The sequence below is a fragment of the Lacerta agilis genome, chromosome 2 (genome assembly GCF_009819535.1).
Source record: "Lacerta agilis isolate rLacAgi1 chromosome 2, rLacAgi1.pri, whole genome shotgun sequence".
NCBI lineage: Eukaryota > Metazoa > Chordata > Lepidosauria > Squamata > Lacertidae > Lacerta > Lacerta agilis.
In genome coordinates this window covers 117,531,169-117,558,827 of record NC_046313.1, presented here as the reverse complement: position 1 = coordinate 117,558,827, position 27,659 = coordinate 117,531,169, and the positions used below count along the sequence as shown (strand labels likewise).

At 42.9% G+C, this 27,659-nt stretch overlaps 1 protein-coding gene across 1 annotated transcript; it reads right to left on the bottom strand.

The window, feature by feature from the left end:
- Nucleotides 1-7: 7 nt before the first annotated feature.
- LOC117042580 (vomeronasal type-2 receptor 26-like) lies at nt 8-26,756 on the bottom strand. The gene is made up of 4 exons (XM_033142119.1): nt 26,689-26,756; nt 24,927-25,154; nt 24,408-24,534; nt 8-918 (listed from the first exon to the last, which is right to left on the bottom strand). Exons 1-4 carry the CDS (start codon nt 26,716-26,718, stop codon nt 8-10), a joined length of 1,296 nt encoding a protein of 431 aa, XP_032998010.1. The 5' UTR covers nt 26,719-26,756.
- Between the last annotated feature and the right edge of the window lie 903 nt (nt 26,757-27,659).

Sequence of the window (27,659 nt, the reverse complement as noted above, 5' to 3'; positions counted from 1 at the left end):
TTAAGAATCAGGTGCTATCTTTAGTTTTTGCTGTCAGGTTCTCCTTTGTGTTCAGATCAGATCTCAGCACAATAATGTAGCATTTGGGAATAAAGATGCAGCCCAGGAGCCCAGCACTGGAGGCCAAGATGGAGAAGACCTGCACGGCTACCATGTATTTCCCCTTGGTGCTCAGGTAGGTGGGCACAAAGGAGACCCAGACACTGCAGAAGACCAGCATGCTGAAGGTGATCAGCTTGGCTTCATTGAAGGATCCTGGAAGCTTCCTGGCCAGGAAAGCCACCGTGAAACAGATGGCAGCCAGGAAGCCCATGTAACCGAGGGCAGAATAAAACATGGCAAGAGACCCTTCATTGCACTGCAGGATGATCTCTCCAGGCTGGGAGTGCATGTCAGAGTCTGGGAATGGTGGCGAGATCCCCAGCCACATCATGCAGATGACAACTTGGACACAGGAACAGGAAATGACAATGGAGTTGGCCAGACTCTTCCCCAGCCATCTCCTTACTGTGTTCCCTGGCTTGGTGGCCATGAAGGCCAGAACCACAGTGATGGTTTTTGCCAACACACAAGAAACAGCAACAGAGAAGATGATGCTGAAGGCCGTTTGTCGGATAAGGCAGGTCCCTTTCCTTGGCCTCCCAATGAACAGGAAGGAGGACAAAAAGGAAAGCAGGAGGGAGACAAGGAGGATGTAGGAGAGGTCCCGGTTGTTGGCTTTGACTATGGGAGTTTCGTTGTATTTAATGAAGATTCGTAAAACAAAGCTTGCTGTTAAGGACCCCAGTAGGGCAAGGGAAATTAGGACAACCCCCAGATATTCTTCATAGGCTAGGAAGGTGATAATCTTGAACACACATTGATCTCGGTCCTTGTTTGGATGCTGATTATCTGGGCATTTTTTGCAATGGTCTGCATCTGCAAAAGAGAGTGAAAGAGAGTAATGTCTACTACACTGGATTTGGCCAAGCCTGAGCAGTATTCAGTGTCTTGGGAGGTTGGGCACGTTGGAGCCCCCTATACCAGGGCCAGAAGGAGGGTCAGGGGTCTGTGCAGAAGTCTAATATCTATCCTAGCTCAATAACAACCTCCCTCCTTAAGGTAAAGGTAAAGGTAAAGCGTTCATGTCACTTCAGTCCAATGGAGCCAGTGTTTGTCCACAGACAGCTTTCTGGGTCATGTGGCCAACATGACTAAACCGCTTCTGGTGCAAAGGGACAGCATTACGAATGCCAGAGCACACAGAAATGCTGTTTACCTTCCAAGAGCAGTGGCACCTATCCATCTACTTGCACTGGTGTGCTTTTGAACTGCTAGGATGGCAGAAGCTGAGACAGAGAAACGAGACCTCAGCCCATCGCGTGGGCTTCCCATATTCCAATCAACAAGCCCAAGAGGCTCCGTGATTTAGACCTCCCTCCTTTACATTTGATCAAAGGTATTTTTTGGAGTAAAGATGAGTAGTAGCACTAAGGAGTGGGATATGGGTGGGCAGGGATTTAGTGATTGATATGATTATATACTGCTTTCCCAATCAGTTGACTATATATATATATTATGGTGATGGTGATGGTGATACATTTTAGAACAATTCATAAACTATGAAACAGATTGATGATGTTGATGATGATGATGATGATGATGATGATGATGATGATAATAATAAAGAATCACCCAGTTCACTCCCAGACATGAAGCATACCAGCCTTATCCTTCCCAGAAATGCTTTTGAAACATTCCTGACTGAACCCTTCTCTCTTCCCCAAGGCCAGCCTGATGTGGCTGGGGATCTCACCACCATTCCCAGACACTGACATGCACTCCCAGCCTGGAGAGATCATCCTGCAATGCAATGAAGGGTCTCTTGCTATGTTTTATAGTGCCCTCAGCTACATGGGCTTCCTGGCTGCCATCTGCTTCACAGTGGCTTTCCTAGCCCGGAAGCTGCCTGACTCATTCAATGAAGCCAAGCTGATCACCTTCAGCATGCTGGTCTTCTGCAGTGTTTGGGTGTCCTTTGTGCCCACCTACCTGAGCACAAAGGGGAAATACATGGTAGCTGTTCAGGTCTTCTCCATCTTGGCCTCCAGTGCTGGGCTCCTGGGCTGCATCTTTATTCCCAAATGTTACATTATTGTGCTGAGATCTGATCTGAACACAAAGAAGCACCTGACAGCAAAAACTATATATAGCATCTGATTCTTTTTTTATTATTATTAGATTTGTGAGGTCCATACCTTTACACAAAATACCATGTAACATTATTAAAAGGGTAGAATTAAAATTATTAAAATTATTAAAATAGGTTATAAAATTCATGCCGCGCTGTCCCAGCAAAGGAGACAAACAAAACCCAAAAATATAAAAACAAAAAAGAAAACCCCAAACCCCCCACCAAACAGAAAAGAGCATACAACAGGTTAGGATTATTTTTCAAGAATGTAGGGAATTGATGTAGCGAACGTTTTAGTTTAAAAAATCATTACCCTCATTTGATCATGTAGAACCAACCAACTTAATGGAAGTAGTTATGAAATTTGGATTTGGCTGTAAAAACTTTGGAATATATAGATCACATAGATCACGGGGAATTCACATCACCAAAATTTTGTAATCAGTTGCGGAACGGAAGAAAGATGTCCACAGTAACTCCTGTTACAGGTTGGTAGCCGTGTTGGTCTGCCATAGTCGAAACAAAATCAAAAATTCTTTCCAGTAGCACCTTAGAGACCAACTGAGTCTGTTCTTGGTATGAGCCATAGGGAAATTCGTCTTGCGAGTCACCCTTTCGTTAGCGAATGCCTTTCGTCTAGCGAGTTTTTCGTCTAGCGAGGCATTTGTCTAGCGAGGTACCACTGTAAAAAATACTTTCCAGTAGCACCTTAGAGACCAACTAAGTTTGTTCTTGGTATGAGCTTTCATGTGCATGCACACTTCTTCAGATTCATCTGAAGAATGGTGTATCTGAAGAAGTGTGCATGCACACAAAAGCTCATACCAAGAACAAACTCAGTTGGTCTCTAAGGTGCTACTGGAAAGAATTTTTGATTTTGTTTCCACTGTAACTCCTGTTATTTTTCTCAATTTTAGAAAAATAGCCATCTAATTATACAATGCCCTCTCTGGCATGGGAGTGAGTATAAATGAAAATAACAAATGTAGGCCTCTATGCAGAATAAGCATACCCAATGTCAGGATGCTATCAGTGGTTCACGGTTACAATCTTTTTTATTTCAAACTTTACAGAGAGAGGCTATAGAACCCAGCCTCTTTGATAATGGTGCTGTCCTGAGTCAACCTCTTCCCCCCCATCTCTCCCACTTCCTCATTCGTCATCTCGTCCTCTATGGGTGCTGCTATGTGCCCTCTGTCTTTGAGCTCTTTGCTCTCCTACTTTTAAGTCTCGCTGGGTTCTGGGAGATGGAGGGTCAGGAATGCTTTCTAATGAAAACGTGTTGGCAGGGTGTTGCTCTGGCTGTCCCATGATTTTCCAAGTTCCCCCTTCTGACTTCCCTCAAACCCCTGTTGTAAATCTATACTGTCTTCCTCTTCCTCCTCCCTGGGAGGGTCAGGATGGAGAAGTGGTCTCCCCCATTCCTCCCATGTCTCGTCCCTGACACCCAACTCCCCCAACTGTTACAAATAGAGTTTAGTTTCTGAGCCCTTGGTCACCTTGGTCACCCTCCACCCCATACCTGCCAGCTCATCAAGATCCCCCTTAATTTATGGTGCCCAGAACTGGACACAGTATTCCAGATGTGGTCTGACCAGGGCAGAAGCGAGTGGAAATGTTACTTCCCTTGATCTGGACACTATACTTCTGTTGAAGCAGACTAAAATTTCAACATTATTTTTATTGGAGTTAAAATTTCTTATCATATTTTTTTCTAATTGTATATTTAAATAAAAAAACGTTTTCAATGATGTATTTAAAATTGTTGTGAGACACCCAGGGACCTTACAATGAGGGAGGGTAATCAATATTATTAATCTATTAAAAAGTTGCAGCTTCACACTGTTGACTGATGTTAAGCTTCTGGTGTACTAAGCCAGTTATCCTGTATTTATGCATCTGCTTATTCTCAGCAAGGTGTTTTTAACATTTTGCGCCTTCTGACCATATGCACAGGGACTGTAGTGAGACTACCTAAAGGGAACATATATAATCTCACCTTTGCCTTATTCTGTGTCATTACATATCATTATGTGCTTATATTTGTATTCTGTGTAACCATTCATGCCTTAGGATTGTGCTTTGTAAGAAATCATTTCTGCGGATTACAGCTGAGTTAGCAGAACAAATATATCTAACTAAGCAAATTGATGTCATGAAGTCCCATTGTCTGATAGTCACAGGATAGTCATAAAGCTTAGATCATAGGAACGCCTAATAGGGTAAATGTAACTAAAATTAAGAAAAGAGAAGTAATCTTTAAAAGGACAAAAGGAAGGGTGATGTCAATGCTTATTGGTTTAGTTTTGCTGCAATGTATGAATATGTAATATCTGAAGAGATCGATAAATGGACAACATTGACTCGGCGTCCAGATTTTTGGAGGTGACTCTACTGGACCTTATTGCTCAGCAATAAAACCTTGCTCTCAATTTTTCCTAAATCCTGTGTTTGGCAATTATTTTAAGAACTAAATAATTAGTTCTTAAAATGAGGAGGAGGAGGAGGAGGAGAGGAAAGGATGAAGGCTTGTTGCTTGGGGAGGGGGTAGATAAAACAGTGAAGGACAAGGCAGTTCTGGGCAGCCTTGGCAACTGTTGCTTATGTGGACTGGAAAGCAAAGAAAATGACCTTAGGGAGAAAGGTTGTTTTCTGCTGCTCCAGAGAAGCGGACACGGAGCAATGGATTCAAACTACAAGAAAGAAGATTCCACCTAAACATTAGGAAGAACTTCCTGACAGTGAGAGCTGTTCGACAGTGGAATTTGCTGCCAAGGAGTGTGGTGGAGTCGCCTTCTTTGGAGGTCTTGAAGCGGAGGCTTGACAGCCGTCTGTCAGGAATGCTTTGATGGTGTTTCCTGCTTGGCAGGGGGTTGGACTGGATGACCCTTGGGGTCTCTTCCAACTCTATGATTCTATAATTCTATAACTAAGGTTCCCATTCACGTACAACAGGACCGAGGTCCACATTTGGCCCGAATCTTACCCGCTCAACTTGTAACCTCTAACTGCCCACTCCCCCCCAAAAATAATTCAGTTTTCCCCTGCCCCTGTTTCATTTCACTTCCTGAGAAAAATCCTCCAATGTTTCCACTGGATGGAGTAAGAAGGGAGTTTATTCTTGGGGGGGGGTGTGTGTGTGCGGTTCCAGGCAGACATTTCCACAGTGATGGGAATGTTGTGGGAAAGGGAATGACAATGAAACAGAGGAGGAGGAGGATAGGAGAGGAAAGGATGAAGGCTTGTTGCTTGGGGAGGGGGGTAGATAAAACAGTGAAGGACAAGGCAGTTCTGGGCAGCCTTGGCAACTGTTGCTTATGTGGACTGGAAAGCAAAGAAAATGACCTTTGCTGCAGTTAGGCCAAAGGAGAGCAAAATAGGGAAGGGAGGGCTAGCCTGCAAGAAGAGTGGGAGCTGCCCTTTTTGCTGCATATGACAAAGAAAAATAGAGTATGCACTAGGGTTATGACTTTTTGACTTCAAAAAGAAATAAACAAACAAAAAAAACAAACCCACTTCCTGTATCATAGATCCAGTTAGAGATAGGTAGCCGTGTTGGTCTGCCGTAGTCGAAACAAAAAAATAAAATAAAATAAATCCTTCCAGCAGCACCTTAAAGACCAACTGAGTTTGTTCTTGGTATGAGCTTTCGTGTGCATGCACACTTCTTCAGATACACACGCATGCGGGGACATGCAACAGACCAGGCTTATAGATGTGGAGATCGAAGCATGTCAGCGTGATCTCAGGACCGCAATACCTCAAGGACTGCCTCTTTTCATATGAGCCTACCAGGACCCTGAAATCATCTTCTGAGGCCCTTCTTCATGTGCCTCCTCCTTGAGAAGTGCAGAGGGGGGGGGGGCAACACGAGAACGGGGCCTTTTTGGCTGTGGCTCCCCGTTTGTGGAATGCTCTCCCCAGGGAGGTTCACCTGGCACCTTCATTATACACCTTTAGGCGCCAGGCAAAAACCTTCAATTTAACCAGGCCTTTGGTTGACCTGACCAGCATCCTATGCCCTTTTAAAATGCAGCTATTTTTGGGCGGCGGGAGGGGGGTTATTGGGTTGAAGGTGCATTGCTATTTAAAATCCAAGCTGACCTTTCCACCCTATGCTGGCCCATGTCAAAATATGACAGCTGCTTCTCTGAGTTTTTGCAAACATGTTTTCTCCATCTCTACATCTGCTCCTCAAACCACAGAGAGAAGGTTGCCAGGGTGATGCTTCCCCGCCTCATAAATATTCTTATTTTTGCTGGGGATTTCTCCAGGGATTTCCCCAGAGATTCATAATTTCTCTCACCGAGTCTGAAAAGTTTGTTGCATAAAATATCCCCTGTCTTGTCAATTCCCTAAACAGCTGCAGACGGTGAGAGGGATTGAGCACACAGCCTGCATCACCAATGAAAAGTGGCTAGTGCCCTTCCTTCTTTCCCACACACTCGTGCTTTTAGGATACCTCAAATGGGCTAATTTTAAATGTCACCACAAACCTATTTTTGAGGGTGGCCAGTTGTACACAACCATCTCACCCCCCTGCAATCCCAAGGGATGTGTTAGAGCCCCCCAACCTTCCAGGTGGCCCCTGAAATCCTATTTTGGTTTAAGAGAGGGATGAACCTAATACTGTAGGTCTATTGTTTTCAGGGCGGGTTGATTGAACCCCCTATGTGAATTTCCGCTTGTTCTTGATCACAAAGAATGGGTTTCAAGTCCCCCTGACCTATGTGGCCCCTTCAGCCCCCATGTTGGTTTAAGGGCCCAATGAACCTGAATGTTTTGCTTTGGATGGGCTGTGAGCACTCAGCACAACCAACTCATCAATTTTTAAAAAATAGTTTTTATTTGATTTTACAAGTATAAGATTATAACAATACAACCATACATATCTGTATTTAAAGATTTCTCCAAATCTTTGGACATATTGTCAGCCTTTTCAACTACATACTATTCAATAGTCCACATTTTACATCACTCCATCTTCTCCGTAGTAATTGCTACATTTCAAGTGTTATAGCAATCCTGCTAATGTTTTCATCTGCTTACAGTGGTCATCAACTCATCCATTCTGATGAGGAGGAATGGGTTTTGATTTCCCCCTGATCTTCCACGTGCTCCCTGGAACCCCCCCCCCTTTCTAAAGTTAAGGGCCCAATTGAGCTAACCATTTTTGTGGGTTTCATGCAAACTCTCTATAAGCCTGGTCTGTTGCATGTCCCCGCAGCCATCTATGGGTTCCAGAAACACAAGGGTCCTTAGCTCAAGCACCATAAAGTTCTCACATCACTTCGATTGTGCAACACACCCTGATTGCTTCTTGGTATCTGGAATACGGATGGCTCCCGCCTCCTGTGATTCTCCAATACAGTTTTGGGAAGTTCCAGGCAGCTGAGATCATCGGATGAAGGGCAGTGTGCAAATTTAATAAAGAAGCAGACAAACAAACACTTGGACTTCCAAAAAAGCTTTCAACAAGGTGCCTCCTGAGTAAGCTTAGTAGTCCTGGAATAAGAGAAGAGGTCCTCTTGTGGATCAGGACTGGAAGTTGCAGGAAACAGAAAATAGTATTAAGTGGATAGTCCTTCAAATTGGGGGTGGGGTGCCACATGTTCTTGACCAAAAGCTCAAGTTATCCGCCCAGGGAGTGGGACAAAGCAATGCCTAAGCCTGGTGCAATTGGTCAATCCGCAGGCGGGCTGCAACCCTCCCCAGCAGGGCCCCACATGTCGTTTTTGTCCCCAGAAGCCGTTGGGCTCCATGTGAAATGGGCTTATGCACAACTGCTGCTGTGCGATGACCCAGAACGCAACCCCCGTACAATAACACTTGAAATGTAGCAATTACTACGGAGAAAATGGAGTGATGTAAAATGTGGACTATTGAATAGTATGCAGTTGAGGTCATCACACAGCAGCAGTTGTGCATAAGCGAAAAGGACACCAAGGACTCAGGCCAAAATAACGATTTGATAGATATAAATTATTCAAGTCTCTTGTAAGTTTTATTCCTTGAGGTTTGTAATACAAATGAGATGACAACGCCAAGACAAGGCCTTGTTTCGGTATTCTTCCTCAGCTACTAGTGTCTTAGAGTTTTCAGGTCAAAGTGTACCAATTATCTCGAAATAATCGGTACACTTTGACCTGAAAAATCTAAGACACTAGTAGCTGTGGGCTAGGGCTATAGCACTCCAACAACAGGGACCCCTCGGTGGCTGCCCCTACTTGATGTAGGTCATGGGGGGGCAGGTGTGGATTACTCTTAGATGCACCCCCAGCAGATGGACTGGGGTGGAATAAATGGCTATATGCAATGCCTATGCCAAACCATTCACATCTGTAATCAATAGCGTTGTGGTTTATTCGGACCCAAATTTGTGCTGTTGTCTTGTCTGGTTTTTCATCACTTAGGGAGTGACAGGAACACAGGAGCTTGACACACAATTTGTAGGCTCTTCGGAGGATTCCAACTTCTAGATGGAATTGGACTTCCTCTAAAGGAGCAAGTGCATAGTTTGGGGGTACTCTTGGATATATCTCTGTCACTAGAGACCCATGTGTCCTCTATGGCTGTTTGTGAACAGGAATAGCCTGACCACTGGAGCACTGGCAAACTTGGAGCTGGACTACCGCAATGCACTCTTTCTGGGGCTGCCCTTGGGTCTGGTGCAGAATCTCTAGTTGGTGCAAAACGATGTTGGCCAGATTGTCCTGGCGAGCTTTTGGTCAAGAACATGTGGCACCACACACCCCCATTTGAAGGACTATCCACTATTCTCTGCTTCCTGCAACTTCCATCCCTGATCCACAAGAGGACCTCTTCTCTTATTCCATGACTACTAAGCTTACTCAGGAAGCACCTTGTTGAAAGCTTTTTTGGAAGTCCAAGTGTTGGTTTGTCTGTTTCTTTATTAAATTTGTAAACTGCCATTCACCTGATGATCTCAGGGTGATTCACAACATAAAAATAAAGGATAAGACCAAAAAGTGTATAATAAAAACAAGAACAAAAACAAAACAATAAACCTACCAAAAAAATCTGCTGAATCGCCTCTGTCTTTACAAAAAATTTGAGTTCCCCTTTTCACCTCTCAAATTCATCAGAGTAGCCCTATCATGAGCTGGCATCAGTGGGGGGGGGGATTTGTTAAAATAACCAGAAAACCAATGCCAGCCGGCAACAGGATTCTGTCAGAGCTCACGTATGATAGTTCAGGCTAATTGTAACTCTTAATCCTGGCCTTTTTCACCATTCTTTGGCATTTGCATCTCACGATTTGGAGCCAGATTTTGGAGTTTTCGCAAATATGTTTTTCTTCAGCCCTACAGTGGCAGGTGGAGCTGCACAAATAGTTTAGGAATTTGCAGAGGTGGTACTACTTCTCCATATAATTATCAAAATGATAGTGTGCGTGGGTTTTTTTTGCTTCCAAAGATCACATTTGAGTCCACTAAACGTGATGTTATGGATCTGAGGCAGAAAGGTCAGGCATATATATGCCTCGTGAGCCACCCAAAACTTAGGTGGGCTGAGATTTAGGACAGTTGATAACTGTACCAGAATGAGGTTGGCTTGACTTCTCTCCACTTCAGATGTGATCCCTTTGCAGGGCTCCGTTAGTAAGAAGAAAGCCATTGCATCTTGCAAGCACCACAACAAAAGGCTTCCAATTCTTGGAAGGGAGCAATCATAAAGGAGTTGCTTGTTCTTGGGAGGCAAAAGATGGTGCTCGTTCTACTGCTTCTACTGCATTATGGGGACTGTGGGAAACTGCAGCCAAAATGCCTCTTGTCTTTGGAAAGGGACAAGATAGATTCACATAATTATTTCAGGCCAGGAGACCACCTCCTCAGTGGGGTCATCTCTGCCACAAATACTGTGCCTCATACTCATATCTTCAACAGGACTCCTTCCACTAGCTTTCGTTGGTAAGATGTTTTGTGGGGATAGAGTTACTGGTGTTCCACATGCTACCATTTCCATGAAATCCAACTCATCTCCACTTACTTTATGGGCCTTTCTCATTATCTGCTGCCTGCCTTTAAGAACATAAGAAGATCACATTGTCTGGGCTCTCAGTGGCTACCAGTCGCAATGTCTATGTTCTCCATTCACTGTCACAGGCACTTTGTCTCTGGGTACCAGTAACTGAGAATCTCAAGTGGGGGAAGAGATCTTGTGCTTCTCAGTTTTGCATGTGCATCTGGTTGGACACCTTGAGAACTAGATTCTGGAACAGATGAGCTTTTGGGCTGATTCTGCAGGGATTTTCTGTGAACGATGGTAGCATAAGGGTGTCTTTGTGCCTTAAGTTTATACATGTGGAAAAACTTACTTTCTCAAAGCGGAATAGTGACAGTGCTTTCTGGATCTTTTAATCATGGTCTTAAATCCCAATTTAAACAACCCCCTGGCATCATCATCATCATCATCATTATTATTATTTGAATTTATATAATGCCCTATACTAGTTACACACATCTTGACAAACCGTGGAAAACATCTTAATAGAAAGGGTGATAAAATGGGAATAACAGCAGCAACGGTTATAAGTTGTTGTAAGATTGGGGAAGTAATTTTGGGTGTTGTTTTAGGGGTCTTTTGTTTCTTTGTGACATTTCCATGCTGTCCTTTTAATTCCTCCAAGCAGCTAGCAATAAATAAGTGAATGCAAATGCAAATGCAAAATTAAAACAGACAACCATAAAGGGGACAGGGGAATGTTACAGTGCTGGCATGTATATAATTTTTTTCCAGGAAAGCAACCACAAAGTACTGGCAGCTCCTCTCCTTCTTGTTTGCCATTCAAGAGATCAACCAGAATCCAAAGCTGTTACCCAACATCACCCTGGGCTACAGCATCCATGAGAACTTTTTTGATGGAAGGGTAACATATGATGCTTTGCTAGACATGCTGTCAGTTGGGCAGCTGAACTTTCCAAACTACAGCTGTGGGAAACAGACGAACTTACTGGCTGTTCTCGAAGGGTCTGACTCTCAAAATTCCATCCAGATTTCAAATGTGTTGGGCATCTATAAAATCCCACAGGTAGGAATGGAGAGAGGTATAATAGCATTATGATATCGGCTGTTTTAATTTCCATTTTATCTCCGGTTCAGACTCCATGAGCGTATCTGTGAGGTTTTGGTGAGTTACCTTGTCAAAAGCTTTTTTGAAAGATCAAGTACACTATATCAAGATCATCTCTATCTATATGCTTCTTGACATTCCCAAATAATTCTAACCAGATTGTGAGACAGGTTTTGCCATTCTATGGGTGGACACTCCATTTCATATTGGGAAAAGGATTTGTTGTGTCCTGACTTTGAAGAGGTCTCCCTTGATGAAGTAATTTAAATGCCCATCTTGTTTTTGGCTCACTTGGCCTGCGGCCTCCTGTTGCATATTACCTAAGACACACGAAACTAGGAACTACCTGTATGTACTATATTCTTCATTTTAGAGATTAATGAGGGGCATTAAAAAAAAAAAAAAGACATTACCCGGAATCCTTCAAGGAAATCACTGTTCCCACTGAAGAGTCCTTGCAATAGACCTTCCTCCTTCCTAAGCCTTACTCATTCCCATGTTGGGGTTAGAAATATTTAGGCTTTGACCTGAAATCAAACAAGATACAAATCCAGGTGGGTAGCCTTGTTGGTCTGCCATAGTCGAAACAAAATAGAAAATTCTTTCCAGTAGCTGAAGAAGTGTGCCTGCACACGAAAGCTCATACCAAGAAGAAACTCAATTGGTCTCTAAAGTGCTACTGGAAAGAATTTTCTATTTTGTTTCAAGATACAAATCTTCCTTTTCTTCCCAGGTCACTTATGCTTTTGTCTCTGATGTTCTGAATGATAAGAGGCATTTCCCCTTTTTCTACCGGATGGTCCCCAAAGAAGAAGCCCTGTACCCAGGGATTGTCAAGCTGCTCCAGCACTTCCGATGGACGTTGATTGGCCTCCTTGCACCAGACACCAACAATGGAGAGAGGTTCCTGAAGAGCTTGACGCCGGTGCTCATCAAGAGCGGGGTCTGTGTTGTCATCTCACAAAGCATCTATGGACTGAAGACAAATGCAGTAAAACTGGATTTTCCTCTATTCCGCAAGTGGAGGCAAGTGAATGTATTTGTTTACTATGGGGAAATGACTTCTTTCATCAATGGATTACTCATTATACAACAGGTGTTTGACATTGTGGTTAAATCCATTGTTGGGAAAATCTTCATCACAACAGTTATGTGGGATGTCTCCGTGGAGCTGATGTATAATAACATACCTTTCCAACACATCCATGGTATATTTTCCTTCTTCACTGAGACAAGCAAAAGGGCAAAAAACAGTGATTTTCGACCCTTTTTCTTTGGTATTAAGAAGTTTTGGGAGGGTGCTTTTAATTGTTCCTATTCAAAGCATGCATTCTCAGTGAAAGGCTGGACAAGATGCAGAGAGAGAGAGAAACTGGAGAGGCTTCCCCAAGACGATCTGGAAAGAATCCTCTCTCTAGACAGCTACAGGATCTACAACACTGTCCAAGTCATGGCTCGTGCCTTAAATGTTGCATATTCATCTAGATCTAAGCAGAGGGCAACCCAGAGAATGGGACTTCAAAGGCTACAGCCATGGCAGGTATCTTCTTTTCCTTCATATACACCTCAACTGAGCATGACAATTAATTGTAGTGTTGCAGATATTAAATATTGTGCAGTTTGAAATGATTGGAATCATAAGAACTGGAAGCATTCATTTCCTTCTGGAAATGAATTATTGTCCAGGCCCATAGAAATATTATTCAATCTTACTTGCAGATCAGAATGAAAACATGAAATCATGACATCATGTCTTGCGCTGTCCAGCACAGGCTCGGCATCTCTCTCTATCTTTCTCTCTCCTGTCTTTCAGCCTACAAGCTGTTTGCTTTACCTTCAGGAGAGCTTCAATTACATATTGACTCCATTGAGTTTGGGAGCTAAAGACAAAAAGGCAACTCCCTTCAAAAAGGAGATATTGCTATTCAATACCTTCATCACATGATCTAAGGTTACAACACTCACATGTTAGCTAGCAGAGAACAGCAACCAGCTAGTTAATCTTAATCTCAGGAAAAGGCCGGAGCCCTTTAGAAAAAAACTACTATGGAAAAACCTCAAGGTTTACAAAACACATTAGCCATTTTCCATTTTAAAGCTTCCTTAATACATATATATTTTTCATTTCTCTTTGCTATTCTTCTTCTTGCCTCATTGCACTGCCCCCTGAGTATCTGTCCCCATCATGTGCCCGATTCTCCTTTGGAATTATTTTTGGCAGGGGAGATGACATTGATCAGGCTGTCTCTGTTCCTTCCCTTCTTCTCCTTCCATGGTTTATTTTACATTTCGTACACCCCTGCTTATTTTACTGTAACCATTCAAATCAGTTTTCCACTTTTACATCCATCAAACATTACTTACTCTACATTAATGCTGCCAGCGTTTTCAGCTGCATACAGCTATTTTCCATATATTCAATAAATGTTTTCCACTCTTCTTTCAGTGTATGTTCTTCTTGCTGTTTTATTCTATATGTTTAATCTGCAAGTTCTGCATATCTTGTCCACTTAATTTGCCAATCCTCTTTAGCTGGGAGCTCGCTCACTTTCCATTTCTGGGCCAGCAAAACAGGTTACTATGCTTTCCTTTATTCTAAATGCTCTCATCTTTGCTTCTGTTCCAGCTCCACCCTTTCCTGGGAAACACCCTGTTCTACAATTCTTCCATGGACAGAGTATATTTGGATGAGAACGGGGAGCTGGCTGCCGACTTGGACATTGTGAACTGGGTGGTGTTTCCCAATAAGTCCGTCCTCAGAGTCAGATTTGGGAGTATCGACAGACAGGGATCCCCAGACCTGAAGTGCTCCATCGACCAGGAGGCCATTGTGTGGCCCGAGTGGCTCAATCAGGTGGTGGAGAGGGGGGAATCGTGCCTGTCATTTTGCTGTCTTTTCTTGAAGCTCTAATAAGTGCTCCCTCTTCTGTGGGCTGCTGCCGTCAGTTGCCTGTCAACTCCAGCATTGGGCTGTCATTCAAGATAGTTCCTGCAGCTTCTCTGCCCAGCTGGGTGTCAAAAGAGGGTTCCTGCTAAACTGTATGTATGGGGAAAGGGGGGTTCCTTGCTTTTCTGTTGTTACATGTATTTATTTATATCAGTGGTGAATAGCTCATGGCCCATATACAGAACTTTTTTTAATAGAAGTGCTTTGTTTCCCCCCCTGAATTTAATCATGAATAATTCATTTAATAGATAGTGATGGCAAATGCTTAGTTTCAAGCTATAATCCGGATGCTACAGCAGATGACAACATTCTCATTGTCACTCTTTGTCTTTGTGCCTAGACCCTTCCTACTTCCAGGTGTGTGGAAAGCTGTCGCCCTGGATCCATCAAGGTGATTCAGGAAGGGAAGCCTCTATGCTGTTATGAGTGTCTTCCCTGTGCAGAAGGGACCATCTCCACTCAGGAAGGTGGGTGACTCCAAAGGAAAGGCTGGCCTTGGGGAAGAGAGAAGGGTTCAGTCAGGAATGTTTCAAAAGCATTTCTGGGAAGGATAAGGCTGGTATGCTTCATGTCTGGGAGTGAACTGGGTGATTCTTTATTATCATCATCATCATCATCATCATCATCATCATCATCATCAACATCATCAATCTGTTTCATAGTTTATGAATTGTTCTAAAATGTATCACCATCACCATCACCATAATATATATATATAGTCAACTGATTGGGAAAGCAGTATATAATCATATCAATCACTAAATCCCTGCCCACCCATATCCCACTCCTTAGTGCTACTACTCATCTTTACTCCAAAAAATACCTTTGATCAAATGTAAAGGAGGGAGGTCTAAATCACGGAGCCTCTTGGTCTTGTTGATTGGAAGATGGGAAGCCCACGCGATGGGCTGAGGTCTCGTTTCTCTGTCTCAGCTTCTGCCATCCTAGCAGTTCAAAAGCACACCAGTGCAAGTAGATGGATAGGTGCCACTGCTCTTGGAAGGTAAACAGCATTTCTGTGTGCTCTGGCATTCGTAATGCTGTCCCTTTGCACCAGAAGCGGTTTAGTCATGTTGGCCACATGACCCAGAAAGCTGTCTGTGGACAAACACTGGCTCCATTGGACTGAAGTGACATGAACGCTTTACCTTTACCTTTACCTTAAGGAGGGAGGTTGTTATTGAGCTAGGATAGATATTAGACTTCTGCACAGACCCCTGACCCTCCTTCTGGCCCTGGTATAGGGGGCTCCAACGTGCCCAACCTCCCAAGACACTGAATACTGCTCAGGCTTGGCCAAATCCAGTGTAGTAGACATTACTCTCTTTCACTCTCTTTTGCAGATGCAGACCATTGCAAAAAATGCCCAGATAATCAGCATCCAAACAAGGACCGAGATCAATGTGTGTTCAAGATTATCACCTTCCTAGCCTATGAAGAATATCTGGGGGTTGTCCTAATTTCCCTTGCCCTACTGGGGTCCTTAACAGCAAGCTTTGTTTTACGAATCTTCATTAAATACAACGAAACTCCCATAGTCAAAGCCAACAACCGGGACCTCTCCTACATCCTCCTTGTCTCCCTCCTGCTTTCCTTTTTGTCCTCCTTCCTGTTCATTGGGAGGCCAAGGAAAGGGACCTGCCTTATCCGACAAACGGCCTTCAGCATCATCTTCTCTGTTGCTGTTTCTTGTGTGTTGGCAAAAACCATCACTGTGGTTCTGGCCTTCATGGCCACCAAGCCAGGGAACACAGTAAGGAGATGGCTGGGGAAGAGTCTGGCCAACTCCATTGTCATTTCCTGTTCCTGTGTCCAAGTTGTCATCTGCATGATGTGGCTGGGGATCTCGCCACCATTCCCAGACTCTGACATGCACTCCCAGCCTGGAGAGATCATCCTGCAGTGCAATGAAGGGTCTCTTGCCATGTTTTATTCTGCCCTCGGTTACATGGGCTTCCTGGCTGCCATCTGTTTCACGGTGGCTTTCCTGGCCAGGAAGCTTCCAGGATCCTTCAATGAAGCCAAGCTGATCACCTTCAGCATGCTGGTCTTCTGCAGTGTCTGGGTCTCCTTTGTGCCCACCTACCTGAGCACCAAGGGGAAATACATGGTAGCCGTGCAGGTCTTCTCCATCTTGGCCTCCAGTGCTGGGCTCCTGGGCTGCATCTTTATTCCCAAATGCTACATTATTGTGCTGAGATCTGATCTGAACACAAAGGAGAACCTGACAGCAAAAACTAAAGATAGCACCTGATTCTTAAAATATTCTTTTTCAAGAATGTAGGGAAGTGATGTTCTTGAAAAATAATGTTTCAATTTAAAAAATCATTACCCTCATTTGATCTTGTAGAACCAACCAACTTAATGGAAGTAGTTATGAAATTTGGATATGGCTGAAAATTTGTAAACACTTTGGAAGATATAGATCACATAGATCATAGGGAAATCACATCACCGAAATTTTGTAATCAGTTGTGGAATGGAAGAAGGATGTCCACTGTCACTTCTGTTAATTTTCTTAATTTTAGAAAAATAGCCATCTAATTATACAATGCCCTCTCTGGCATGGGAGTGAGTAGAAATGAAAGTAACAAATGTAGGCCTCTATGCAGGATAAACATACCCAATGTCAGGATGCTATCAGCGGTTCCTGGCTGGTTGCCCAGGAAAGTGTAAAGACATGCAGCATTGGTAAACTTGGAGCTGGACTACTGCAATGCACTCTTTCTGGGACTGCCCTTGGGGCTGGTGCAGGATCTCTCATTGTTGCAAAATGATGTCACCAGATTTTCCTTGTGGGCTTTTGGTCAAGAGCATGTGGCACCACACACTACCATTTGAAGGACTATCCACTTAATACTATTTTTTGCTTCAAGCAACTTCCATTCCTGATCCACAAGAGGACCTCTTCTCTTATTCCATGACTACTAAGCTTACTCAGGAGGCACCTTGTTGAAAGCTTTTTTATAAGTCCAAGTGTTTGTTTGTTTGTCTGTTTCTTTATTAAATTTGTACACTGCCCTTCAACCGATGATCTCAGGGTGGTTCACAGCATAAAAATACAGGATAAGACCAAAAAGTGTATAATAAAAACAAGAACAAAAACAAAACAATAAACTTACAAAAAAATCTGCTGAATCGCCTCTGTCTTTGCAAAACCATTCAGTTCCCCCTTTCACCTCTGAAATTCATTTGAGTAGCCCTAACTTAAGCTGGCATCAGTGGGGGGAAATTTGTTAAAAAACCAAAAAACCACCTGACTGGGAGACATATGAAAGATAATGTTCATAATGTTATTGACATTTTGGAAATGTTAGAGGCTAAAAAGGACTGTAAAGCTATGTTTATGTTTATTGATGCTGAGAAGGCCTTTGATAATGTATCTTGGAGTTTCATGAAGATGAACTTGTTTAATATGGAGGTTGGACAAAGTTTTATAAATGGTATTAATGCAATATATTCTGAGCAGAAAGCAAAAATTATTCTAAATAATGTGGTGTCAGAAGAGCTTAGAGTTAAAAAAAGGGAACAGGCAAGGGTGTGCTCTCTCCTCTCCACTCTTTATTTCAGTGCTGGAGGTATTGCTAGAAATGTTAAGGAAACACAAAGAAGTTCAAGGTATTATAGTAGGTTCGAAGCAATATACATTAAAAGCCTTTGCAGACGATTTAGTGTTGACTCTGCAGGACCCTGAAACTAGTGCTTGTAAAGCACTTGAGTTGTTGCAAGATTTTGGGCAACTCTCTGGTTTTAAGTTGAACAAAAACAAAACTGAAAAGTCTAACTACAGAAGAAATGGAGAAATAGGAGGAAATTACAGGTTTGAATTTTGTCAAAAAGGTGAAGTATCTAGGTCATAGCTAAAACAAAATAAAATAAAAAAATTCTTTCCAGTAGCCCCTTAGAGACCAACTAAGTTTGTTCATGGTATGAGCTTTCGTGTGCATGCACACGAAAGCTCATACCAAGAACAAACTTAGTTGGTCTCTAAGGAGCTACTGGAAAGAATTTTTTACAGTGGTACCTCGCTAGACGAATGCCTCGCTAGATGAAAAACTCGCTAGACGAAAGGCATTCGCTAACGAAAGGGTGACTCGCAAGACGAATTTCCCCAGGGCCGCAACTCGCAAAACGAAAACTTTTTGCGGTTCCCCCCCATAAAGCCGCGCTTCCTCCGACCATGCTTCGCAAGACGAAATTTTCGCTATACGACAGCACTCGCGGAACGAATTAATTTCGTCTTGCGAGGCACCACTTTATTTTATTTTGTTTTGACTATGGCAGACCAACACGGCTACCCACCTGTAACTAGGTCATAGCTGTCAACCCTTCCTTTTTTGTGGGAAACTCCCTTATTCCAAGACGTTTCCCGCTGCTGTCCCAGATTGTTGATATCCCGTATATTTACCGGATTTCAAAGGGGGATTACTGCAGCGTAGACTGTGTTTATGTTTGAGAACTAAGGCACCGTACCACTGTAGTAGAAAAGCAGTTTTCGGCTGTCCTTTGTCAGCCAGCAGGGGTCGGCACCGTGCAGATCCGCCGCTCCTCCTCCTGCTCCTCCCCTGGCCCAGGCAGGCAGGGAGGTTGCAATGGCTGCAGCTGCTTCTGCAAAAGGCACCGGGCTGTACAGTGAGAAGCTCCTGTGGCCTCTGCTTCGCACCCAGCACGCCTTTGCAAGCGGCGTCGCGCTCGGGTGGAAGCAACAGTGCCAGCAAGTTCCTGTGGAGCCAAGGCTGACTCACACGTGGCAGCAGGATGGGATCAGGTGGGCCAAACAGAGGAAGAATGGGCTTGTTTATTCCATTTCTGTTCCGCTTTATCTTCCAAAGAGCTCCAGGAGGTTGGCGTGCATGGTTCTCTCCCCTCCCATGCACCATTCTCCATTTTGTCCTAACAACCACCCCATGAGGTAGGTTAGGGATCTGAAGCCTGGTCTCCCACATGCGCTTCTTGGGAGAAAAGCCATAACAAACCTAGACAGCATCTTAAAAAGCAAAGACATCACCTTGCCGACAAAGGTCCGTATAGTTAAAGCTATGGTTTTCCCAGTAGTAATGTACGGAAGTGAGAGCTGGACCATCAAGAAGGCTGATCGCCGAAGAATTGATGCTTTTGAATTATGGTGCTGGAGGAGACTCTTGAGAGTCCCATGGACTGCAAGAAGATCAAACCTATCAATTCTGAAGGAAATCACCCCTGAGTGCTCACTGGAAGGGCAAATCCTGAAGTTGAGGCTCCAGTACTTTGGCGACCGCATGAGAAGAGAAGACTCTCTGGAAAAGACCCAGATGTTGGGAAAGATGGAGGGCACAAGGAGAAGGGGACGACAGAGGATGAGATGGTTGGACAGTGTTCTCGAAGCTACTAACATGAGTTTGGCCAAACTGCGAGAGGCAGTGAAGGATAGGCGTGCCTGGCGTGCTCTGGTCCATGGGGTCACGAAGAGTCGGAGACGACTGAATGACTGAACAACAACAACAACTCCCACATCCTAGTCTGACGCTCTAACTACTGCTCTGCACTGCTTGTGATGCATGAATGGATCCAGAGAATTTGGGTTGGGGAGGTTTGCCTGCTCCCCCCCTCAACTGCTCGTCCCTTTGCCAGGATCAACTTTCTAATCCCTTTCACGTCGCTTGAGCTTTTATGTCATCTGGAAAGAGAGTGTGGGTTTTGTTATGTTTTTGACAGGGGAATTGATTAGGGAGGGGGTGGAAAAACTGGCCCTCCTCTTTGTTTGTTTTTTGGGGGGGGGCAAACGCCTGCCATCCCTGACCATTGGTCCTGCTGGCCGAGGCTGGTGAGAGTTGGGTTCCAACAACATCTGGAACACGTTCCCCTGCCCCTCATGTTGCGTGAACGACTGCTGACATATTGAGGGTTCTGCTTCATCTCTTTTAAACATATGAGCATAGAGAATGGGCAAGATCCTGCAGTGAGCAAGGGCTAGTCTGGATGACCTTTGGGGGACCTCTTCTGAATTCAAAATTCTGTTGTTCCTGCAGATGATGTTGATTGTGCCTGGGGCCTTCTGCGTGCAATGGAAATGCTCTGCCGCTGAGCATTGTAGTTTACAGAATATATGTGCGTGAGCTGAACTGGGGAAAGGGGCAAAGGTGGCACTTTAACAGTGGACTTTGAAAACTCTGTTGCCCAAATAAAACTGCAGCTGAACCAAAAACGCAGGCCTGCTTCCTTTTGTGCCTGCAACATAGGAAGGAGGCTCTTTTACAAAGCTCCCAAGTTCTGCAAACAAGAAATAAATTCCTAGAATCGGGCAATTAAGTTTTGCAAGTCCTGTATAATATGCAGCTGATGCGCTTGCCTTTGTAGTAAACCTTGTTCAGTGTTGCAGTGAAGTGTGGAAACTTAGGCCTGGGGGGTGGGCAATGCAGTTCTGCAGGCCTCTCAATCTGGATTCAAGATTCTTTCTCTCTTTTATATTATAATTCAGGACTCTTTCTAGGCCACAATTCTCACTGGTCTTGCTTCGCAGCCTGTGGTTTTCCCTGGTTGGAATGTGACCTTGAACTCTGATAATTAACGCCTCTTGCTTGGAGGCCTGGCAAACATGTCCGTATGTAGGAACTACTGCACTCGCACGATGTACAAATATGGAGTTTACATTACTGCTCTGCCCACTTTTGCTTCTGGATCCGCCCACCACTGACATGTGACTGTCCCCCGGAAAGATGAGGCTGTTGATCCCTTATTTTCAGTCCGAAAGTTGACAGCTATGATCTAGGTGTAAATATGACTTCTAAAAATTTAAATCTGTTTAAAGATAATTATGAAAAAGTATGGAATGAAATTAAGAGAGATTTAGATACTTGGTCCAATTTGAAGTTATCTTTGTCAGGCCGAATTTCTGCTGTGAAAATGAATGTGCTGCCTAAAATGCTGTTTTTATTCCAAGTAATACCAATAGTGGACAACATGAAATGTTTCAGAGAGTGGCAGAAGAGGCTATCTAAATTTACCTGGCAGGAGAAGAAGCCCAGAATTATAGAAAGAGGTGGATTTGCCCTGCCAGATTTAAAGTTATACTTTGAAGCTGCTGCTCTTTGTTGGTTGAAGGAATGGTGTACATTGGAAAATGCAGACTTGTTGGACTTGGAAGGTCATGACAATGTTTTTGGATGGCATGCATATCTGTGGTATGATAAGATAAAGGCACACAAAGGTTTTAAGAACCATATAATAAGAAAATCATTGTTTAAAGTTTGGATTAGATATAAAGATTTACTGGAGAGGAAAACAACTAGGTGGATTTCACCATTGGAGGCTAAGGCCCGTAAAAGATTGAACACGGAAACCAAGCGGTTAAAATATAGCGATCTGCTGTTAGAGTGTGAAGATAAATATAAATTGAAGTCATATGAACAACTTAAAGAGAAATTAAATGATTGCTTACAATATCACCAAATAAATGAGATGTTTAAGTATGACTGTAGAAATACAGGTTTTCAATCTGAAAAATCCAGATTGGAATTGGAATTGTTAGAGACTAAGACAAAAAATCTTTCTAAAATGTATAATTTATTACTGGAGTGGCATACAAAAGATGAACAAGTTAAATCTGTTATGACTGATTGGCCAAAGGATGTGGGTAACAATATAATGCTGAATGACTGGGAGAGATGTGGAAAACAGGTATGAATTTTACTGCGTGTACTGCTCTGAAAGAAAACATGAAGAAAATGATGTATAGGTGGTACTTAACACCTGTTAAATTAGTCAAGATGCACTATACAGCTGATAATAAATGTTGGAAATGTAAAGAGAAGGAAGGTACTTTTTCCCACATGTGGTGGACCTGCCCCAAAGTAAAAAAACTTCTGGGAAAAGATTTATAACGAAATGAAAAAGGTGTTCAAAAAAACATTTGCTAAAAAGCCTTTTTACTTGGATTTATTGGAGGAGAAATCCCCAAAAAGGACATTACATTCTTTTTGTAAGCCACAACAGCTGCTAGACTACTTCTTGCCAAAAACTGGAAGACACATGAGATACCATCCATAGACGCATGGCAAATGAAGATGATGGGCTTTATGGAACTTGCTGAACTGATGAGGAGACTGCGCGAACAGACAGAAGATGCGGTGGGAGAAGATTGGAAGAAATTCAAAGCTTATTTGAAAAAAGTATTGCAATATATAGAATTATGGACTGGTAGAGGAAGAGTTATAGGTTTACAGCATGAAGGTTGATTTTAGTATGGTACTTTTGTTTTTGATTTTTTATGGTGAAGTAATAATATAGGTCAATAATAGCTAAATTGGTAATTATTATTAATATGTTAAGTATGATGATGAACCAAACTGCTAATGATGATTTAACAATGAAAATCAGATGGGAAGGACTGACGGAAATCAGCTAACATTGTTAAAGAAAGTTAGAGGAGGAGAAAGAATCTTTTAATGTTTTTTTTTAAAGTCTTTTGTATGCTTTTTACGTTTTTGTATGCTTATTTTCAAAAGGAATAAATATTATTTGAAAAGAAAAAAAAGAAAAAAAGAAAAGAAAACCAATGCCAGCTGGCAACAGGATTCATCCAGAGCTGACGTATGATAGTTCAGGTTAATTGTAACTCTTAATCCTGGCCTTTTTCGCCATTCTTTGGCATTTGCACCTCACAGTTTGGAGCCAGATTTTGGAGTTTTCGCAAATATGTTTTTCTCCAGCCCTACAGTGGCAGGTGGAGCTGTACAAAGAGTTTAGGAACTTGCAGAGGTGGTACTACTTCTCCATATAATTATCAAAATGATAGTGTGTGGGGTTGTTGTTTTTTTGCTTCCAAAGATCACATCTGAGTCCACTAAACGTGATGTTATGAATCTGAGCCAGAAAGGTCTGGCAGATAAATGCCTCGTGAACCACCCAAAACTTGGGAGGGCTGAGATTTAGGTCAGATATCAGAATGAGGTTGGCTTGACTTCTCTCCACTTCAGATGTGATCCCTTTGCAGGGCTCCGTTAGTAAGAAGAAAGCCATTGCATCTAGCAAGCACCACAACAAAAGGTTTCCAATTCTTGGAAGGGAGCAATCATAAAGGAGGTGCTTGTTCCTGGGAGGCAAAAGATGGTCCACATTATACTGCTTCTACTGCTTCTATTTTTTGCAATGGTCTGCATCTGCAAAAGAGAGAGAGTGAGAGAGGGTAATGTCTACTACACTGGATTCGGCCAAGCCCTGAGCAGTATTCAGCCTCTTGGGAGAGATTCAGTTGTAGACCCAGTCACTCTGAGAAAGCCACAGATCACTACAGATTTTTAATTAGGTTTTTCTGAACATTAGCTCTACCCCTGAAGAAATTTGGGACAGATTCCAGGACTAGGGATCCCCAGCTTGGCCTCTGGCAGTTTGGGCTGCTTGGAGCCCCCTATAGTAGGGCCAAAAGGAGGATCAGGGGTCTGTGCAGAAGTCTAATATCTACCCAAGGCCCATAAAACTCTCCCTCCTTAAGGTAAAGGTAAAGCGTTCATCTTGCTTCAGGCCAAGGGAGCCAGTGTTTGTCCAGAGACAGCTTTCTGGGTCATGTGGTCAACATGACTAAACCGCTTCTGGTGCAAAGGGACACCATGACAATTGCCAGAGCACATGGAAACACTGTTTACCTTCCCGCTGCAGTGACACCTATCCATCTACTTGCACTGGTGTGCTTTTGAACTGCTAGGATGGCAGAAGCTGAGACAGAGAAACGAGACCTCAGCCCGTCATGTGGTTTCCAACTGCCGATCTTCCGATCAACAAGCCCAAGAGGGTCCGTAGTTTAGACCTCCATCCTTTACATTTGATAAAAGGTGGTTTTTTTTGGAGTAAGGATGAGTAGTAGGGTTAAGGAGTGGGATTTTGGTGGGCAGGCATTTCGTGATTGATATGATTATATCTTGCTATCCCAATCAGTTGACTATACATATATATATATATAATGGTGATGGTGATGATGATGATTATGATGATGGTGAAACATTTTAGAAGAATATCATAAACTATAATCATCAAAACAGATTGATGATGCCGATGATAATAATAATAATAATAACAACAACAACAATAATTTGAATCACCCAGTTCACTCCCACACATGTAGCATACCAGCCTTATCCTTCCCAGAAATGCTTTTGAAACATTCCTGACTGAACCCTTCTCTCTTCCCCAAGGCCAGCCTTTCCTTTGGAGTCACCCACCTTCCTGAGTGGAGATGGTCCCTTCTGCACAGGGAAGACACTCATAACAGCAAAGAGGCTTCCCTTCCTGAATCACCTTGACGGATCCAGGGCGACAGCTTTCCACACACCTGGAAGTAGGAAGGGTCTAGGCACAAAGACAAAGAGTGACAATGAGAATTGTTGTTTGAGGCATAGTATGTTGTCATATGCTGTAGCATCTGGACTATAGCTTGAAACTAAGCATCTGCCATCACTATCTATTAAATGAATTATTCATGATTACATTCATGAAAAAACAAAGCACCTCCATTAAATAAAGTTCTGTATATGGGCCATGAGCTATTCACAACACAGTTTAGCAGGAACCCTCTTTTGACACCCAGCTGACCAGAGGAGCTGCAGGAACTATCTTGAATGACAGCCCAATGCTGGAGTTGACAGGCAACTGAGGGAAGCAGCCCACAGAACAGGGAGCACTTATTAGAGCTTAAAGAAAAGATAGCAAAATGACAGGCACGATTCCCCCCTCTCCACCACCTGATTGAGCCACTCAGGCCACACAATGACCTCCTGGTCGATGGAGTACTTCAGGTGTAGGGTTCCCTGTCTGTCGATACTCCCAAACCTGACTCTGAGGACGGAATTATTGGGAAACACCACCCAGTTCACAATGTCCAAGTCGGCAGCCAGCTCCCCGTTCTCATCCAAATACACTCTGTCCATGGAAGAATTGTAGAACAGGGTGTTTCCGAGGAAAGGGTGGAGCTGGAACAGAAGAAAAGATGGGAGCATTTAGAATAAAGGAAAGCATAGTCCCCTGTTTTGCTAGCCCAGGAATGGAAAGTGAGCGAGGTCCCAGCTAAAGAGGATTGGCAACTTAAGTGGACAGAAAATGCAGATCTTGCAGATTTAACATATAGAATAAGAAAGCAAGAAGAACATACATTGAAAGAGGGTGGAAAGCATTTATTGAATATATGGAAAATAACTCTATACAGCTGAAAACGCTGGCAGCATTAAGATAAATTCAATTGCGTAAATAATGTTTGATGGATGTAAAATGAACCATGGAAGGAGAAGAAGGGAAATCATTGGATATTTTTGAGTTTGTAAAATGTTTATTTAGTATTGTTAGATTGAAATCTTAATAAAAATTATCTAATAATAATAATGGATTGCATACTGAAAATCCTCTTCCCATTTGCTTAGCGTTGGTTGCAGACTCAAATAGCAATGGATTCCTACTATTTTGATTCCTACTATTTTCTCTCACATACACATCCTAATCTTAAATTCAGTTCTCCACATTTCTGATGCATTTTTTAAATAATAAAAAAGGCAGGAGTTTGGTGGAGGGAGCAGAGTCAAGCGGGTGTCAAAGGAACAGAGGTTAGAGACAGCCTGATCAATGTCATCTCCCCTGCAAAAATAATTCCAAAGGAGAATTGGGCACAGGATGGGGGCAGTTACTTGGGGGGCTGTGTAATGGGCAGCTCTCGATGTTTAACAACTGCTTGCCAAATTTAAGCTCGCTACTACATCCCACATTTTTTGGTGATGAGAAGCTCTCTATGTTCTAAAGTAGGGATTCTCAAAGTTTTCCAGATTCTAATCCCAAGAAAATGACTATGGAAATCTATGTGTTAAGTATAATTGGTTTAATTTACACAGAAATGAAAAAATGTATTAAGGAAGGTTTAAAATGGAAAATGGCTAATGTGTTTTGCAAACCTTGAGGCTTTTTCACGGTAGTTTTTTTTTTTTTTTTTGAAAGAGCTTTGGGCTCTTGCTGCGATTAAGATTAACTAGCTGGTTGTTGTTCTCTGCCAGCTAACATGTGAGTGTTGTAACCTTAGATCATGTGATGAAGGTATTGGATTGCAATATCTCCTTTTTGAAGGGAGTTGCCTTTTTGTCTTTACTTCCCAAACTCAATGGAGTCAATATGTAACTGAAGCTCTCCTGAAGGTAAAGTAAGCAGCTTGGAGGCTGTAAGGCAGGAGAGAGAGAGAGAGAGAGAGAGAGAGAGAGAGAGAGAGAGAGAGAGATGCCCAACCTGTGCTGAACCTGTGCTGGACAGCACAAGACATGATGTCTATTTGATGTTTTCATTCTGTTATGAAGCATTCTGCAAGTAGAGATTGAATAATATTTCTATGTAATAATTCATTTCCAAAAGGAAATGAATGCTTCCAGTTCTTCAGGTACCAATCATTTCAAACTTCACAATATTTACTGTCAGCAACACTAGAGTCGATTGTCATGCTCAGTTGAGATGTCTATGAAGGGAATGAAATACCTGCCATGGCTGTAGCCTCTGAAGTCCCATTCTCTGGGTTGCCCTCTGCTTAGATCTAGATGAATATGCAGCATGTAAGGCATTTGCCATGACTTGGACAGTGTTGTAGATCCTGTAGCTGTCTAGAGAGAGGATTCTTTCCAGATCGTCTTGGGGAAGCCTCTCCAGTTTCTCTCTCTCTCTACATCTTGTCCAACCTTTCACTGAGAATGCATGCTTTGAATAGGAACAATTAAAAGCACCCTCCCAAAACTTCTTAATACCAAAGAAAAAGGGTAGAAAATCACCGCTTTTTGCTCTTTTGCTTGTCTCAGTGAGGAAGGAAAATATACCATGGATGTATTGGAAAGATATGTCATTATACATCAGCTCCATGGAGACATCCCAAATAACTGTTGTGATGAAGATTTTCCCAACAATGGATTTAATCAAAATGTCAAACATCTGTTGTATAATTTGTAGTCCATTGATGAAAGAAGTCATTTCCCCATAGTAAACAAATACATTCACTTGCCTCCACTTCTGGAATAGAGGAATATCCATTTTTACCGCATTTGTCTTCAGTCCATAGATGCTTTGTGAGATGACAACACAGACCCCGCTCTTGATGAGCACCGGCGTCAAACTCTTCAGGAACCTCTCTCCATTGTTGGTGTCTGGTGCAATGAGACCAATCAATGTCCATCGGAAGTGCTGGAGCAGCTTGACAATCCCTGGGTACAAGGTCTCTTCTTTGGGGACCATCCGGTAGAAAAAGGGGAAATGCCTCTTATCATTCAGAACATGAGACACAAAAGCATAGGTGACCTTTGAAGAGAAGGAAGATTTGTATCTTGTTTGATTTCAGATCAAAGCCTAAATAGTTCTAACCCCAACATGGGAATGAGTAGGGCTTAGGAAGGAGGAAGGTCTATTGCAAGGACTCTTCGGTGGGAACAGTGATTTCCTTGAAGGATTCCGGGTAATGTCTT